The sequence below is a fragment of the Staurois parvus genome, unplaced genomic scaffold, assembly GCF_062004578.1.
Source record: "Staurois parvus isolate SC_StPar_1 unplaced genomic scaffold, SC_StPar_1.0 ptg000519l, whole genome shotgun sequence".
Taxonomy (NCBI): domain Eukaryota; kingdom Metazoa; phylum Chordata; class Amphibia; order Anura; family Ranidae; genus Staurois; species Staurois parvus.
The window spans coordinates 897589-917078 of NW_028318315.1; the positions used below are offsets into that span (position 1 = coordinate 897589).

General features: G+C 45.8%; 1 protein-coding gene and 1 long non-coding RNA gene across 2 annotated transcripts; both read left to right on the plus strand.

Moving 5' to 3' along the window:
• Nucleotides 1–217: 217 nt before the first annotated feature.
• Nucleotides 218–5115, plus strand: LOC149451817 (uncharacterized). The gene has a single exon (XM_089690151.1). The coding sequence runs from the start codon at nucleotides 1426–1428 to the stop codon at nucleotides 2593–2595; it is 1170 nt and encodes a 389-aa protein (XP_089546277.1). The 5' UTR covers nucleotides 218–1425; the 3' UTR covers nucleotides 2596–5115.
• Nucleotides 5116–11475: 6360 nt separating this feature from the next.
• LOC149451818 (uncharacterized) lies at nucleotides 11476–19435 on the plus strand. Its single transcript, XR_016314987.1, has 3 exons — nucleotides 11476–11527; nucleotides 18478–18682; nucleotides 19305–19435. It is a non-coding gene; the product is annotated as an uncharacterized LOC149451818 (long non-coding RNA).
• Nucleotides 19436–19490: the final 55 nt, after the last annotated feature.

Here is a 19490-nt window from a genome sequence, read left to right on the forward strand (position 1 = left end):
CTGCACTCTGTATGTAGCACACTCCTGAACTCTGCGCTCTGTGTGTAGCACACTCCTGAACTCTGCACTCTGTATGCAGCACACTCCTGAACTCTGCGCTCTGTATGTAGCACACTCCTGAACTCTGCACTCTGTACGTAGCACACTCCTGAACTCTGCACTCTGTATGTAGCACACTCCTGAACTCTGCACTCTGTATGTAGCACACTCCTGAACTCTGCACTCTGTATGTAGCACACTCCTGAACTCTGCACTCTGTATGTAGCACACTCCTGAACTCTGCACTCTGTATGTAGCACACTCCTGAACTCTGCACTCTGTATGTAGCACACTCCTGAACTCTGCACTCTGTATGTAGCACACTCCTGAACTGCGTACATAGCACACTCCTGAACTCTGTACATTTTGCATAACACACTTCTGAAATCTGTACATAGCGCATTCCTGAATTGTGCACACTCTACACACTGCAGTCCTAAACCCTGCACTCTGTACATATCACACTCCTGAACTCTGCACTCTGTAGGTAGCGAACTCCCGAACTCTGCGCTTTGCAGGTAGTAAACTCCTGAACTCTGTACATAGTACACTCTTGAACTTTACACTCTGTACATAGTGCACACCTGAACTCTGCATTCTGTAGGTAGTGCACTCCTGAACTCTGTACTCTGTACGTAGTACACTCCTGAACTCTGCATTCTGTACATAGTACACTCCTGAACTCTGCACAATGTAGGTAGTGCACTCTTGGTGTTGGATGGGGGGTTTGTGGTTGCATTCCTGCAAAAAAATCCCTGGTTCAGATAGTATTTACTGCTAACTGTTGTACCTTATACAATATGTTTTTACGTTAAATAGTCCTGACTTCTGCCCTTTACCCTCTACCTACTACCATATACACATAATATGGATTCTCTTTTGTTACACCCATTTTCTGCCAGCTGGACATTTTATATCGGATGATGTGATTGGAGCACAGACTTTTACATGGTGATAATAATGTGATAACATCCTCCAACTTTGGACCCTTAAACAGAAAGTGATAATGAGGGAGGAGTCAATACCCCAATGATGGTGGTCTTCAGGATCAGTCCAGTCTTCATCTTGGTTGTTCTCCCCCCATCCTCACTCTCTGACCTCTGGTGGGGCTCAGCCCCGCTGTTCTTCATGACTAAATCATGGACTAAATAAGGAAGTGCAGTACTTCTTGTGTTGGGAAGATGGCGATGAGTGATAGAGGGGGTGGGGACCCTCGTCCTATAATCCCCTCATCACTGTCCCTCCTATAAAAGACAGTTCTGGTTGTTTCCTCACTCTCTGACTAAGGTCCATGAATAAAGAAATGACCTGGTAGGAGATCAGAGGAGCCATTTCCTAGTTCCCTTGAGGGTGGAATTGTAAGCTCCTCAGAGACCAAGCTGCCTGATGTGGGCCGAGTCTTCGTTTGGGGGAACCAATCAGCTCCTGTCTAGTAATCCTCTTTGTCTTTGTATTTTAGTCCATGGCCGGGAGATGAGGAAAACCTCCGAGGATTGTCTCACTTTGTCTCCAGACTGGAAAGTAGAAGATGAGGACATCACACAGTATAGTCCAGGAGAAAACCCGGCTCCCTCCAATGTCCATCCGGCACCACCCAGTGTAGATGGACCATCGGATTCCTCCTATCCTGAGGAACCTCAGACTGTGCGGGACCGGGCCGGCCTTCCAACAGAGAAGAGGCACTCCTGTACTGAGTGCGGGAAGGGTTTCCATTTTAAATCCCATCCTAATTTACATAAAAGATCTCACATGGGGGAGAAGCCACATTCTTACCCTGAGTGTGGGAAATGTTTTTCACAGAAGTCCCATCTTTATATACATCAGAGATCTCAGGTGAAGAAGCAGCCAAATTCCTGTCCTGAGCTTGGGAAATGCTTTGTAAAAACGTCAAAATTTGACACACATCAGAAATCTCACATTTGGGAAAAAACATATTTCTGTTCTGAATGTGGGAAATGTTTTGTGCAAAAAGCAGATCTTATCACACATCAGAGATTGCACACAGTTGAGAAGCCATATTCCTGTTCTGAGTGTGGGAGACTTTTTTCAAGGAAGTCCAATCTTTACAGGCATCAGACATCTCACATGGGGGAGAAGCCGTATTATTGTCCTGAGTGCGGAAAATATTTTCAAGAGAAGTACAATCTTTACAGACATCAGAGATCTCACACTGGTGAAAAGCCATTTCCCTGTTCTGAGTGCGGGAAATGTTTTATACAAAAATCAGATCTTGTCACACATCAGAGGTCTCACACAGGGGAGAAGCCGTTTTCCTGTCCTGAGTGTGGGAAATGTTTTTCAGGGAAGTCCCGTCTTTACAGACATCAGAGATCGCACACGGGAGAGAAGGCGTATTCTTGTACTGAGTGCGGGAAATGTTTTATTCAAAAATCACAACTTGTCACACATCAGAGATCTCACACGGGGGAAAAGCCGTATTTCTGTCCTGAGTGCGGGAAATGTTTTTCAAAGATGTCCAATCTTCACAGACATCACAGCTGTCATGTGAGGAAGAAGCACACCCTAGTATACACCTCAGATATACTCCATGGCTGATCTTCATCAAGTAAGTGTAACACCCTGCTATTATTCAGACTGCAGGATGTTAAAAGAGACACAAGGTGGCAGTGTCCTGCAACTCAGTGGCAATTTGAACATATCCCCCTGAGGAAGCCACGTGACCTGTGGCGTAACGCGTAGGGCAGGGGCTAGCTGACATCATGACGCAATCCGAGATCAGAGGAAGGATACGGAAGGAGAGTGTCACTGTTGTTATGCTGTTTACATCTGGTGCGATCTAGCACCAAAAATTTGTGAGTGGTATTTTTATTAATTTTATAATTTTGGGCACCAATTCACAAAAAGAACATTGGGGAACTGGAGAAAGTACAGAGAAGGGCAACCAAACTGATACGAGGCATGGAGGAGATCAGCTATGAGGAGGGATATGATCACCATGTATAATACATAGGGGGGGATATGATCTCCATGTATAATACATAAGGGGGGGATATGATCACCATGTATAATACATAAGGGGGGATATGATCACCATGTATAATACATAGGGGGGGATATGATCACCATGTATAATACATAAGGGGGGGATATGATCTCCGTGTATAATACATAAGGGGGGGATATGATCACCATGTATAATACATAAGGGGGGGATATGATCTCCATGTATAATACATAAGGGGGATATGATCTCCATGTATAATACATAAGGGGGGATATGATCTCCATGTATAATACATAAGGGGGGGATATGATCACCATGTATAATACATAAGGGGGATATGATCTCCATGTATAATACATAAGGGGGATATGATCACCATGTATAATACATAAGGGGGGATATGATCACCATGTATAATACATAAGGGGGGATATGATCTCCATGTATAATACATAAGGGGGGGATATGATCTCCATGTATAACACTTAAGGGGGGATATGATCTCCATGTATATATACATAAGGGGGGGATATGATCACCATGTATAATACATAAGAGGGGGATATGATCACCATGTATATATACATAAGGGGGGATATGATCTCCATGTATAATACATAAGGGGGATACGATCTCCATGTATAATACATAAGGGGGGATATGATCTCCATGTATATATACATAAGGGGGGATATGATCCCCATGTATAATACATAAGGGGGGATATGATCTCCATGTATAATACATAAGGGGGGATATGATCTCCATGTATAATACATAAGGGGGGATATGATCTCCATGTATAATACATAAGGGGGGATATGATCTCCATGTATAATACATAAGGGGGGATATGATCTCCATGTATAATACATAAGGGGGGATATGATCTCCATGTATAATACATAAGGGGGATATGAACACCATGTATAATACATAAGGGGGATATGATCTCCATGTATAATACATAAGGGGGGGATATGATCACCATGTATAATACATAAGGGGGGGATATGATCTCCATGTATAATACATAAGGGGGATATGGTCTCCATGTATAATACATAAGGGGGGATATGATCTCCATGTATATATACATAAGGGGGGGATATGATCACCATGTATAATACATAAGAGGGGGATATGATCACCATGTATAATACATAAGGGGGGATATGATCTCCATGTATAATACATAAGGGGGATATGATCACCATGTATAATACATAAGGGGGATATGATCTCCATGTATAATACATAAGGGGGGATATGATCTCCATGTATAATACATAAGGGGGGATATGATCTCCATGTATAATACATAAGGGGGATATGATCACCATGTATAATACATAAGGGGGGGATATGATCTCCATGTATAATACATAAGGGGGGATATGATCTCCATGTATAATACATAAGGGGAGATATGATCTCCATGTAAAATACATAAGGGGGGATATGATCTCCATGTATAATACATAAGGGGGGATATGATCTCCATGTATAATACATAAGGGGGGATATGATCTCCATGTATAATACATAAGGGGGGATATGATCACCATGTATAATACATAAGGGGGGATATGATCTCCATGTATAATACATGGATACATCAGTGGTTCATATAGTGATCTCGGTGTAGAGCTATTCCCCCTGAGGTCATCACAGAGGACAAGGGGGCACACTTTACGTCTGGAGGAAAAGAGATTTAATCTCCAAACACGGAAAGGTTTCTTCACAGTGAGAGCTGTGAAAATGTGGAATAGACTCCCTCAAGAGTTGGTTGTGGCCAGCTCAGGGGATTGCTGTAGGAAAGTCCTGGATTCTTTCTTGGATACACAGAATATAACTGGATATAACATTTATAGGGAAAGTTGATCCAGGGAATATCCGATTGCCTCTCGGGGGATCAGGAAGGAATTTTTCCCCTGCAGGAGCAAATTGGATCATGCTTTGCTGGGTTTTTTGCCTTCTTCTGGATCAACTGTGGGTGTAGGATTATAAGTTTTATTAATGGTTGAACTGGATGGACTTTTGTATTTTTTCAGCCAGACTAACTATGTAACTTTGTACAGTAACTATAATAAAGTGTTATAAAGGATAAAGCACTATTTCTGCTTATTCCATTTTTTTTTAACGGAGCGTTGGAAAGAACAGAAAAAGGAGATCTAAGCATCGAAGTTTGCTGCGGGAGAAGGAGAACCACCTAGGGAATCTTCATTCCATCAGTCCCATTAGGACACAAGCTCTTTATGATGAAAATATTATAAAATTTGAGGTCAAAGAGCACCAGGTGAGAGCACAATCTGGGTGTCGGTGGAGGAACATTGGTTTATGTTTTATGAAGATGTGAAGTGGTGAAAGAGTGGAGGAGTATCAAGAAATATTTAATTGCATGTTGGACTTTTTCTTTTGTATATGGGGCTTTTCTTCTTAACCACTTCCTGTCCGGACACTTTCACCCCCTTCCTGTCCAGGCCAATTTTCAGCTTTCAGCGTTATCACGTTTTGAATGACAATTGCGCGGTCATGCAACACTGTACCCATATGAATTTTTTAGCATTTTTTTGAATCCGATAAAACTTTATTTTGGTGGTATTTATTCACCGCTGGGAGGTTTTTTTTTTGCTATATAAATGAAAAAGTCCAAACATTTTGAAAAAAAGTGTTTTTCTTATAAAATTTTGCAAATAAATAATCTTTCTTCATACATCTTGGCCGATGTATTCATCTATCTTTTTAGTAAAAAAAAAAACCAACCCAAATTAGTTTATAACCAAAAATTATAATTTTTTAAGACTTTTTTTACTTTTTTTTTTATATGTCTATTTGTTTTTTTTTACATACTGTCACCCTAGCAGTACAGTGTCATGATAGTTCAGTGTCTCACTGGGATACCAAACTATGGCCAAGCAGCTTGGTGAGAAGGTGACAACAGTTGGTGCAATCATTCACAAATGGAAGAAACACAAAACAAGTGTCAGTCTCCCTAGGTCTGGTGCACCATGCAAGATCTCACCTCGTGGAGTGTCAATGATCATGAGAACAGCGAGGAATCATCCCAGAACTACACGTGAGGATCTTGTCAATGATCTCCAGGCAGCTGGGACCACAGTCACCAAGAAAACAATTGGTAACACACTACGCCGACAAGGACTGAAATCCTGCAGTGCCTGCAAGGTCCCTCTGCTCCAGAAAGCACATGTCCAGGCCCGTCTGAAGTTTGCCACTGAACATCTGAATGATGCAGAGGAGGACTGGTGGAAAGTGTTGTGGTCAGATGAGGCCAGAATCGAGCTCTTTGGCATCAACTCAACTCGCCATGTTTGGAGGAGGAGGAATGCTGCCTATGACCCCAAGAACACCATCCCAACTATGAAACATGGTGTTGGAAACATTCTGCTTTGGGGGTGTTTTTCTGCTAAGGGGACAGGACAACTGCACCGCATCAAAGGGACAATGGACGGGGCAATGTACCGTCAAATCTTGGGTGAGAACCTTCTTCCCTCAGCCAGGGCATTGAAAATGTGTCGTGGATGGGTGTTCCAGCATGACAATGACCCAAAACACATGGCCAAGGCAACAAAGGAGTGGCTCAAGAAGAAGCACATTAAGGTCCTGGAGTGGCCTAGCCAGTCTCCAGACCTTAATCTGATTGAAAATCTGTGGAGGGAGCTGAAAGTTCGAGTTGCCAAACGTCAGCCACCAAACCTTAATGACTTGGAGAGGATCTGTCAAGAGGAGGGGTCCAAAATCCCTCCTGAGATGTGTGCGAACCTGGGGGCCAACTGCAGGAAACATCTGACCTCTGTGATTGCCAACAAGGGATTTACCACCAAGTACCAAGTCATGTTTTGTGAAGGGGATCAAATACTTATTTCCCTCATGAACATGCAGATCAGTCATCATTTGTTAGACATGCATTTCTGCTGAATTTGTTGTTGCTATTCTGTCTCTCAGTGTTACAATACACCGAACATTCGATTTTTAGACCAATAATTTCTTTGTGAGGGGCAAACATTCAAAATCAGCAGGAGATCAAATACACATTTCCTTCACTGTATATATGTGATTTTGCGCAGTCCTGCTGCCCTGTAGCAGTAGTTCTGCTATAGGGCGGTCGGGAAGAGGTTAATAACCAGTAACTGTCATGGTTGTTAAGGAGCAGGTGCCCGCAATGTCTTTAACAACTGATGAGTCATCAGCTGTCAGCGGGATTCCCCTCTGACAGCTGAATGTAAACAAAACAATTTCTGGCAATTAAAAATAACAAAAACACAGCATGGAGTCTCCCCCCCAATGCATACCAGAGCCTGGTGTGCATTTTAAGAGGAACCCCATGCCAAAATGTAAAAAAAAACTGCGTGGGGTCCCCCAAATTCATACCAGAACCTTAGGTCTGGTATGTATTTTTATTGCAACCTCACGCCAAAAAAATGTTTCAAATTGCATAGAGTCCCCCCTAAAATCCATACCAGACACTGACTGAGCATGCAACCTGGCAGGCTAGGAAAGGGGGCATGGATGAGTGAGCACCCCCTCCTGAACCATACCAGGCCACATGCCCTCAACATGGGGGGTGCTGTGGGAGAGGGGGCTTCCCCCAAAGCACCTTGTCCCAATGCTGATAAGGATAAGGGCCTCTACCCTCCAACCATGGCCGGTGGTTGTTGGGGTCTGCGGGTGGGAGGGCTTATCAGAATCTGGAAGCCCTCTTTAACAACGGGGACCCCAGATCCCAGCCCCCCAATGTGAATTAGTATGGGGGTACATAATCCCCCTACTCATTCACCCAAAAAGTATAAAAGCAACAGTTTTTGACAAGTCCTTTATTCAAAAACAAACAAAAATAAATGATGAAGTAAATCCAAAGTCAATCACAATGAACATCGGCAGCCGACCTGTAAAAAAAAAAAGAGGACTGTACCTGCTGAATGATTCCGCTGAATGACAGCTCCGCCACCTCACGCCACTAAATAAACTAAAGGGTGGGGCCACCCGATGACGGTACCTTGCGGCCCACCACCTCATGACGTCCTCAACCCAGCATGCAGTATAGTGGTCCCTTACACTGGTGACCAATGGGAGAAGGACCCCCGTATATCAGTGGTCAGTGTAGTGGTCCCTTACATTGGTGCCAAATAGGAGAAGGACCTCCTTATATCAAGGGGCAAACAGCGCTGAGCAAACCCTTTGGCGCTATATAAACTCGATATAATAATAATAATATCAATAGTCAGTGTAGTGGTCCCTTACATTGGTGACCAATGGGAGAAGGATCCCTTTATGTCAGTGTAGTGGTCCCTTATATTGGTGACCAATGGGAGAAGGCTCTCCTTATATCAGTGGTCAGTGTAGTGGTCCCTTACATTGGTGACCAATGGGAGAAAGACCCCCTTATATCAGTGGTCAGTGTAGTGGCCCCTTACATTGGTGACCAATGGGAGAAGGCTCTCCTTATATCAGTGGTCAGTGTAGTGGTCCTTACATTGGTGACCAATGGGAGAAAGACCCCCTTATATCAGTGGTCAGTGTAATGTTCCCTTACATTGGTGACTGTCATGGATAAAATCGCACAGCGACTAGCTAACTGAGGTGTGGTCTGTGACTTGGGGTAAAGAAGGAATGAGGGGGACTTTGAGCATATAAGACTGGCTGTGATACCCTTTCACAGCCTTCACTACCTCTGGCCACCACTAGAGGGAGACTGCACTCCAATCCAGCTGGCTGACCACACACAGGCAGATACAAATCTTACATACAATCTGGTGCACGCTAAGGGTTGGGGAGCAGTCTAGCAATTGGCCCACCCTTCTAGGATTCCTCCAGCCATCCTACAAGCTAGAACCCCTGTGTTCATCACTCTTCCAATATCCACACACCAGACACACAACAAATGGTAGCTTGCCACCACCCAACAGTGTTATCCGCAGACTGGTCAGCTGGGCCACCACACACAGAGATCTCCATCTGGCAGATCTGCTACTTTACAATCTGCATGCAATTTCCCTGTCAGGGAAGACCTGCCTATAGTGCAGGTGAAGTTCTGCAGCGCACAAATATGCGCACGCGCAGAGTGCTTACGAGCCAAACAGATGTGCAGGTACATGGACATCGGCGCACGCTCGCACATGCGGGCGTGCACCTGTCACTAAAGCTGGCACCAAAAGGGCTATTTAAACTTGCTGCAGTAGTTGTCCCATTGCTGTATGGCCTTATCCCTGCTCGTGTTCCCTGATTCCACTGATTGTCTCCTGATACCGAACCAGCCTGTTCCTGATCTCAGCTTGATTGCTTCCTGCCCTGACCTCTGTCTTGTCTTTGGATTATTTTTCTGTCTGCTCCTGTCTGATTGATCTTCCATTGCTGACCTGGCCTGTGACCCGACTACTGTTCCTCCTGCCGCTGTAAGCCTGATCTGCCTGACTGATACCGAACCCGACTTGTCTGACCCTGTAACAGAACCGGACCCTGACTGCACTAGGGTATTTCCGTTAGACTCCCGGTTCCCTGTCCGAACACAGATCCACAGACACCACTGCTGACCATACAAGACACCAGTCTGTATAAACATGGAACTCTTTATTTGAAACTCGAACTGGCTTTTTATACACTCAGGGGACAAATCCCCCTCCCTGCATAATGACACAGGGCGGGGCAATCTATACTTCGCAACAAGAGACACACACACCAACAGACAGTCCCATCAGGAGGGCTGCTGGAAACACCCCCCACCAAGCCAATACACAAACACATACATCCCATAATAGTTTGCTCCAAAGCAGGACACATATTAGGACAATGGGACCACATGGCAGTAAACAATGAACAACCCCCGCACCAATATTAGAACATTTCACCCTCTACCCCTAACAGGCACAGGGTGACTTACACATGATAGGGGGAGCTGAGACAGGGGTCTCCCCATCCCTCCAAAGGGGGCTGTGTTCCATGGGCCCCCCACCCAAAGTGACTCCCGTCACAGACCTTGCATCCTCAGCTCAAGTATCCATCCATCCCGCATGGCTACATCAGAACCCTGCTCCTTGCCTACAACTCATCAGCTCACTTGCTATTACCGGACTGATCACAGGCACTCATACCCCACCGTGTCCCTGCGACCGCTGTCTCACCATCAGCAGTCCTTGAGCCGGAGTTGTACGGGAAGCCTGCCTCTTCACGTCAGGCTCACTATCCAGGTACGTGACACTGCAAACACGCAGTGCAATTGCATACAGATTGGCAATGAACTTAGACCGAGCATATAAAGACACTGCAATACAATACAATCTCTCCGGAGATATGAGCCCAAGCTTATTACACAGAAGTCACTTATTAATTTCATGATTTAAAATCCCAAAAGTGGGCGGAGCATAAAATATGTACAAAGAAAAAACTGTTACAAAAAAGACACACAATTGGCTATTCACTATAAAATAAAAAGGAAATAAAAACAAATAAATCTTTTACCAAGATTAATCCTGCGACTGGAGCAAGTCAGAGAAAGTCTGCGATTCGCCAATCATGAGCTGTATGTTCGAGTCGAACGTTAGTTCGACTCAAACATTGGCTGTTTGTGTGTTCCAGATTCTGATAAACCCCCCGCCTGCAAAACCCCACAACCACCAGCCATGGTTGTGGGGAAGAGGCCCTTGTCCCCATCAACATGAGGACAAGGTGCTTTGGGGGCCCTCCCTGCCCCAAAGAACCCCCCCATGTTGATGGCATGTAGTCTGGTATAGTTAAGGAGGGAGCGGGCACTTGCTTATTCCCCCCTTTTCTGACCTGCTCGAATAAAGGTCTGGCATGGATTTTTGGGGGACCCTGACACCATTTTTTTTTTATTTTTGGCATGGGGGTTCCCCTTAAAATCCATACCAGACCCGAAGGGCTTAGTATGGATGGGGGAAGTTTACCCCACGTGTTTTTCAGCTCTCATCCGGGAACCCCACTGACAGCTGAAACATTAAAGAGTGTGTTTAGTAGCTGTGCGGTATCTTCATACTCAGATGCGGTAAGATACAGTTAGTGAATTGTCCCCTCTGTTCGAAGATCATGGTCGAATTTTTGTTATGTTCAAATGTCCCGCCGCAAACTGAACAGGGGGGGGTGTTCGGGCCCATCACTATTACTAAGAGACAGAAATTGTTCATTGCTCAAGGAACCCCTAGATGCCATTGAAGGAACCCCTAGAAACCTTTGTAGGACCCCTGGCTGAGAAAGGCTGAACTAGGCAGTCAGATATTTCTGTCCCCCTTGGTGGGAGTGGAGGTGACCCCTCTATAAGGATCTACAGTCCATACACACACAGCACAAGGCTGGGGTCACACTACCAGACGCTTCTCGGGGCTGCAGTTACTCTGAGTTCCACAAGATGGTGATCTTACTTCTACCCAGACAGGAAGTCTCTATGGAATAAGACAGGAAGTGATGTCAGCTACAGACAGGAAGTTCTGGGTGAGAAGGGAGGCGGGAGGAAGTAGAGAGGAGACGTTGGTGGAAGTGGCAGCAGAGGAGGTAATAAGATGTTATTTCCTATTTACACCCAGTAACCCCCCCGTCATGTCCGTCCTCTTCCTCCATAGTCACGTCCGTCCTCTTCCTCCATAGTCACGTCCGTCCTCTTCCTCCATAGTCACGTCCGTCCTCTTCCTCCATGGTCACGTCCGTCCTCTTCCTCCATGGTCACGTCCGTCCTCTTCCTCCGTAGTCACGCCCGTCCTCTTCCTCCGTAGTCACGCCGTCCTCTTCCTCCGTAGTCACGCCCGTCCTCTTCCTCCGTAGTCACGTCCGTCCTCTTTCTCCATAGTCACGTCCGTCCTCTTCCTCCATAGTCACGTCCGTCCTCTTCCTCCATGGTCACGTCCGTCCTCTTCCTCCATGGTCACGTCCGTCCTCTTCCTCCGTAGTCACGCCCGTCCTCTTCCTCCATAGTCACGTCCGTCCTCTTCCTCCATGGTCACGTCCGTCCTCTTCCTCCATAGTCACTGTGACGTCTTTTATCTCCAGCAGATGATGATACACACATATATAGTGTGGGAACCCAGATTAACCCCTTCAGGGGCACAACATTCCCCCACTTCCGGGGCCGGAACATTCTCCTCATTGTGGAGATGGGTCACCTTCTCACCTCAGCAGTCTCCTGTAACGAGGGATAAGATTCGGGTTTAGGCTTTAATGAAATATGTATTTCCATGCCCTTCTTCAGAAAGAACCAACCCTCCCTTTACTGTGCCTGACTAACTCCACTGCCCCATCTTCAGTAAGGTTGCCACCTCATCTCTTTAAACCTGAACACATATTAATGACACGGGTTCTGAGGCTGATATAATGCAGATAAGGTGCTGCGTGAGTTTAACCTCCTCGCCTACCGGACACTTCCCCCCCCCTTCCTGCCCAGGCCAATTTTCAGCTTTCAGCGCTGTCACACTTTAAATGACAATTGCGCGGTCATGCAGCACTGTAACCATATGACATTTTTATCTTTTTTTTTTCTCACACAAATAGAGCTTTCTTTTGGTGGTATTTAATCGCCGCTGGGTGTTTTATTTTTTTGCGCTATAAACAAAAAAAGAGCAAAAAATCTGAAAAAAAAAAAGTTTTTCCTTGTTTCTATTATACAATTTTGCAAACAGGTAATTTTTCTACTTCACTGATGTGCATTAATGAGGCTGCACTGATCGGTAGCATGGATGGGCAGCACTGATGGGCACTGATGAGGTGGCATGGATAGGCAGCACTGATAGGAGGCACTGATAGGTGGCACTGCTGGGCAGCACTGATGGGTGGCACTGCAGGGCACAGGTGAGTGGCACTGATGGGCACAGGTGGTTGGCACTGCAGGGCACAGGTGGGTGGCACTGCTGGGCACTGATCATCAGTGCCCTTATGATCAGTGCCGATCACTTCTCTGACAATTACTGGTTACTGGCAGTACTTTCCTCACACTGTGACAGGACACAGTGTTCACCAACAGCATGTTCTGAAATGGCATCCATGGACGTTGTCCCAGAACCAGACAACCGTGCTGTAACCGTCCTTCGGCTATAGCGCAATAGGGAACTGGTTAATGACCACCTTAATCAGCATCACAGAATCACAGAACCTGTGTAATTAATATGTGCTTGGGTTGAGCCCGGGTTGACATATGTGCAGTGCGGTATATCGCATGTGATTCACACAGGAACCGCACAGCATTCCTGTGCAAATCACATGTGATTTGTGTCAGGTGCAATTGGAGCCATACATTTTGTGCGGTTCAAATCGCACCGCACCCGCACCAAAAATGTGCAGGACCCTTTTTTTGGGTCAGCACTAGAATCGGATCGCATGGGTATTCACACCTATGTGATCCGATTCTGCACATCGCACTGCGTTTTGCGGACCCGCTGCAGTTCACATGAATGAGGTGCGATTCTGATGCGGTGCAGAATTCGCAAGGAAAACGCTGCAAATTCCGCACCGCATCCAGAGAGAAGGAGAAATTATTGCTTTTAAAGCCTTTATGGGTGTAAAAGCAATCGGTGTAAAAAAAAAAATCTTCATCACCCCCCACAAGTAGTACGGTGTCACTGCTAGGGTGACAATATGTAAAAAAACAAATAATATAAAAAAAATAAAACATTTTTGAAAAATTCTAATTTTTGCTTATAAACTAATTTGGGTTATTTTTTTTTCACTAAAAAGATAACAATACATTTTGGCCAAGATTTATGAAGAAAGATTATTTTAAAAGAAAAACACTTTTTTTTTTCAAAATTTTGGGACTTTTTCATTTATATAGCAAAAAAATAATAATACCACCAAAATTAAGTTTTATCTGTCTAAAAAAAATGCTAAAAAATTCACAGTGTTGCATGACCGCGCAATTGTCATTCAAAGTGTGATAGTGTCAGGGCAGGAGCTGGGAAACGGACAGGCAGGATTAATAACAATGTAACGCACAGGCTGACGACAACCACCACCCACAGACCGAAGTCCCTCAGGGCGTGGAGTCTAAGTCCCAGGCTGCCCTTCACCAGGGCCCCTGATGGTGGGGATGGACTTGACGCAGCCAGGAACCAGGTCGCGGCCCCCGAGGCACCCCAGCTGCGGTAATGGCCTCCGCCAATGGCGTGTAGCTAGTGGTAAAGACAATAGAGTAGTCGGGCAGGCCGGGTCAACAACAACGAGACAAAACGGTACAGGACAGCAGACGAGAATCACAGGTCACGAGCCGGGTTCAGCAACGGAGGGTCAGATCAAAGGAGAACACAAAGAATGGTCAGGTCACAAGGAGAGTCACGAGAGTCAGAACAGAGTAACAGCAACACAAAGACACAAGTGCAAAGAGCATGTGCGGAACACAGGCTTATATGTCATCAGCCACACCCCTCTGGGGGATGGACCTCAGAGACCTGAAGGCATAAAAGATTCCCACCATGCTCTGCAGAAATCCAAGATGGATGCCAGCACATGGAGTAACATAACCTCAGGGAAAAGGTAGGACCTTGACAGATAGCACTGAAAGCTGAAAATTGGCCTGGACAGGAAGGGGGGGAAAGTGTCCGGACTGGAAGTGGTTCATTAAAAAGAGAAAAAAGCCTAAAGAATGTTTGTTCTATTCGCATAGAATGAATAATATTGCAGATTTGCTGGAAAAATAATTTTAGAAATGTTTTATGTGAATAGACCCCTAAGTAACTCAGTCTACGTGGTCCCAATTCTCACTGTGGGCAGCCTGCCTTTTAACATCTTCTATCCCCGTCCTAATATTTTGCAACCAATACAGTCTCAACCTTTTCAACACAGAGGAACCAATGAAATAATGTTCTGGTCTCAGGGAACCCCTGCAAAAAATTACTAATGTCTAAAACTCATGGTACAATAGTGTGATGGTCAGTGGGAAGAATCCGCCTAACACTTGTGTCTTTGGGAAGAATGACCCCCTTACTGATAGCTAAAAAGGTCATTGGTATCAGTAGAAATCTATCTGAGAGTCAGAAATTTCTCATTGCTCAAGGAACCTCTAGAAACTTCTGGAGGAACCTAAGGGTTCCACGGAACCCTGGTTGAGAAACCCTGGTCTAGATTATTCTCAATTATCCATCTACAGCAGTGTCGACAACCTTTCGATCGCAATCTACCAGTTGATCATGAGCAGATAACGGGTAGGTCACAGGGATGAGGTCATGCAGATGCGGACATTAGTCTAAACCCACCTGAGGAATCCCACTGGGAAGCTGTCAATGGTGGACGTATTTCCTGCCTATGATTCGCTTTTGGGTTTGACAGCCTCCTGGTGGGATATCTCAGGTGGGTTTGGATGCATGCCTGGACCTGAGCTCATTACCCAACTTGCTGACCCTCTGTTAGCAATGTGGGGAAGTTGGCGTTCCTCAGACACTTGCAGAGTGGTGCAGGAAAAACGACACAGAAACATAGATGAGTGATGGCAAATAAATAAAAGACCAAGTGGTCCATCTCGTCTGCCCCATTTTTTATGGGGCAGACTCGATGGACCACTTTTTTTTTGTTATACAATTTATTGTTTGTTAAATATTTGTCTAAGTATAGATCTATAGTTGTGCCAAGCATGTCTGAATCCACTTACTGTTGACTGACTCCGCACTGACCACTGCCCTACTGACCGTTGTACACTGCTCTAATAACCTTCACCTTACTGTCCCGTGTACACTACCCTACTGACCTCTGTACACCGCCTTACTGACTCCTGTACACTGCCGTACTCACCTCTGCCCTTCGCACCCCTATACACTGCCATAGTGGCTCCCTCTCCCCTGCCCTGCTGACCCCTATATACCACCCTACTTATCTCTGTTTACTGCCCTGCTGACCCCCTGTATTTTGCCCTGCTGACCTCTGCACACTGTCCTACTGACTTCTGTGCATTGCCCTACAAAATTTCTACTGACCTCTGTACACTGCCCTACATCCTACTGACCTCTGTACACTGCCCCACATCCTACCGACCTCTGTACACTGTCCTACATCCTACCGACCTCTGTACACTGTCCTACATCCTACCGACCTCTGTACACTGCCCTACATACTACTGACCTCTGTACACCGCCCTACATCCTACTGACCTCTGTACACTGCCCTATATACTACCGACCTCTGTACACTGCCCTACATACTACTGACCTCTGTACACTGCCCTACATACTACTGACCTCTGTACACTGCTCTACATCCTACCGACCTCTGTACACTGCCCTACATCCTACTGACCTCTGTACACCGCCCTACATCCTACTGACCTCTGTACACTGCCCTATATACTACCGACCTCTGTACACTGCCCTACATCCTACCGACCTCTGTACACCGCCCTACATCCTACCGACCTCTGTACACTGCCCTACGTACTACCGACCTCTGTACACCGCCCTACGTACTACCGACCTCTGTACACTGCTCTACATACTACCGACCTCTGTACACCGCCCTACATACTACCGACCTCTGTACACTGCCCTACATACTACCGACCTCTGTACACTGCCCTACATACTACCGACCTCTGTACACCGCCCTACATACTACCGACCTCTGTACACCGCCCTACATACTTCCGACCTCTGTACACTGCCCTACATCCTACCGTCCTCTGTACACCGCCCTACATACTACCGACCTCTGTACACTGCCCTACATCCTACCGACCTCTGTACACCGCCCTACATCCTACCGACCTCTGTACACTGCCCTACGTACTACCGACCTCTGTACACTGCCCTACATACTACCGACCTCTGTACACTGCCCTACATCCTACCGACCTCTGTACACCGCCCTACATCCTACTGACCTCTGTACACCGCCCTACGTACTACCGACCTCTGTACACTGCCCTACATACTACCGACCTCTGTACACTGCCCTACATACTACCGACCTCTGTACACTGCCCTACATACTACCGACCCCTGTACACCGCCCTACATCCTACTGACCTCTGTACACCGCCCTACATACTACCGACTTCTGTACACCGCCCTACATACTACTGACCTCTGTACACCGCCCTACATACTACCGACTTCTGTACACCGCCCTACATCCTACCGTCCTCTGTACACCGTCCTACATACTACTGACCTCTGTACACTGCCCTACATCCTACCGACCCCTGTACACTGCCCTATATATTTTTTTTTTTTAAGGTTGAACTGGATGGACTTTTGTCTTTTTTCAGCCAGACTAACTATGTGCTTTTGTAACATACTACTGACCTCTGTACACTTCTCTACATAATGTCCTAGCTGCTCAAAAAATTAAAGGAACACAGTTTAATCAGAGTATAGCATCAAGTCAATTAAACTCCTTTGACTCACAGATGAGTAGCAGAGGGGGTTGTTAATCAGTTTCAGCTGCTTTGCTGTTAATTGTTTCGGTCCATCAGACGCCACCAGGTTGCACGTCAGACTGTCCAGGAGCTCAGTGATGTCCTGGTCAGGATCTGGGAGGAAATCCCCCAGGACACCACTTGTCCTCTCATTAGGAGCGTGTCCCAACGTTGTCAGGCATGCATACAAACACATGGGGGCCATACAAACTACTGAGGACCAATTCAATTTCAGCAAAGTGGACTAGCCTGTTGCACCATTTTTTCACTTTGATTTTCAGGTTGTCTTTGAATTCAGTCCTCTGTAGGTCGATCATTTTCATCAAACGATGAGGCGTCCTTACGTTCCTAACACATTACCCCGTCCATATCCGTATAGATATTCAGCAGGAGATTTTTCCCCATTGAGATCTGATGTGTTTTCAAAGTGTTTCCTTACTTTTTTTGAGCCGTGTATTACTTACCCTGTACAGAACTCAACCCAGATGGAACACAGAGTAGCCAGGCCTGAAACTAGTCAAGCAAGTCATCCTGTAGTATCAGTTGTTCTGCTTTCATGATGGATTCCTATGTTAGACTTAGGCCCCTTTCACACTGACCATCCAGTTGCGTCCGCATGTCAGTTTTTCAGGTGGACCTGATCGGACCATCCATATACCTCTATAGACCTGCGGGTGTCAGCGGACAAGTGTCCACTGACACTCCCTGGCATCCGATCCTGTACGCCAAAAACAGACGGATGGGGATCCATTTCCATCTGACCGCCCCAAAGAAGACAGTGGGCAGTGTCTGTGTCTGCTCTGCAGTAGTGGAGCAAACATGGACCTGTCATCTGCCGGATCAGCGGAGAGATCCCCCGCTAAGCAGGCGGATCCGCTGACTGGTCCACCCCATCTGAAAGAGGCCTCAAAGTGACCAATTACTTTCCAGACATGAAACCTATTGTGAATGGAAGTAAATACCAAGTTTCCCACTGAAGCTACCTTTTAAGGTAGGCTGAGTTTATATTTTTACAGCAACATTAGTTTTATTTGATTTTTCTAAGTTTTCTACTTGCCATGTTTTTTTTTATTAAGGTCTTGATACTTAACTTTTTTTAATTTTTTTTTTTAAAAAGGCACCACACTCCGATCATCTTTTGATCTCTTCTATGCTGATGTTCAGGTAGATCTCCACCTCTCAAAGATTGACTACCTCTATTCTATAGAAAAACCTGCATAGATCACATGACCACATCATTGAGGATGGAGGATAACCAGAGTCACATGACTGAGAAGATACTAAACCTCACTCTGGAGATCATCTACCTGCTGACCGGAGAGGTGAGGAGGATTCTGGGAGGTCACATGACATCACTCTTATCTCTATTAATAAAACGCAGACCTGACCGGAGAGGTGAGGAGGAGTCTGAGAGGTCACATGACATCACTCTTATCTCTATTAATAAAACACAGACCTGACCGGAGAGGTGCGGAGGATTCTGGGAGGTCACATGACATCACTCTTATCTCTATTAATAAAACACAGACCCGACCGGAGAGGTGAGGAGGATTCTGGGAGGTCACATGACATCACTCTTATCTCTATTAATAAAACACAGACCCGACCGGAGAGGTGAGGAGGATTCTGGGAGGTCACATGACATCACTCTTATCTCTGTTAATAAAACATGGACCTGACTGGAGAGGTGAGGAGGGTTCTGGGAGATCACTCTTATTAATAAAACACAGACCTGACCGGAGAGGTGAGGAGGATTCTGGGAGGTCACATGACATCACTCTGATCTCTATTAATAAAACACAGACCTGACCGGAGAGGTGAGGAGGATTCTGGGAGGTCACATGACATCACTCTGATCTCTATTAATAAAACACAGACCTGACCGGAGAGGTGAGGAGGATTCTGGGATTATAACATGATATTCATATTGGTTCCTCAATACAGAGTTTTTTTCTTCTGAAGTCTGAAGATCATATGACCATCACAGTGCCTCCACTTCAATCCCTGACACATGAGAGACACAACATGCAGAAGATTCTAGAAGTCACCAAGAAGATGATGGAGCTGCTGACAGGAGAGGTGAGCGGTGCCGGGAATTCTGGGACATTCTCCAGTAACAGACAAGGGATG

What these genes read in the sequence shown, in the direction of transcription:
- LOC149451817 (XM_089690151.1), top strand. Translation starts at nt 1,426, where the DNA reads ATGTGGGCCGAGTCTTCGTTTGGGGGAACCAATCAGCTCCTGTCTAGT.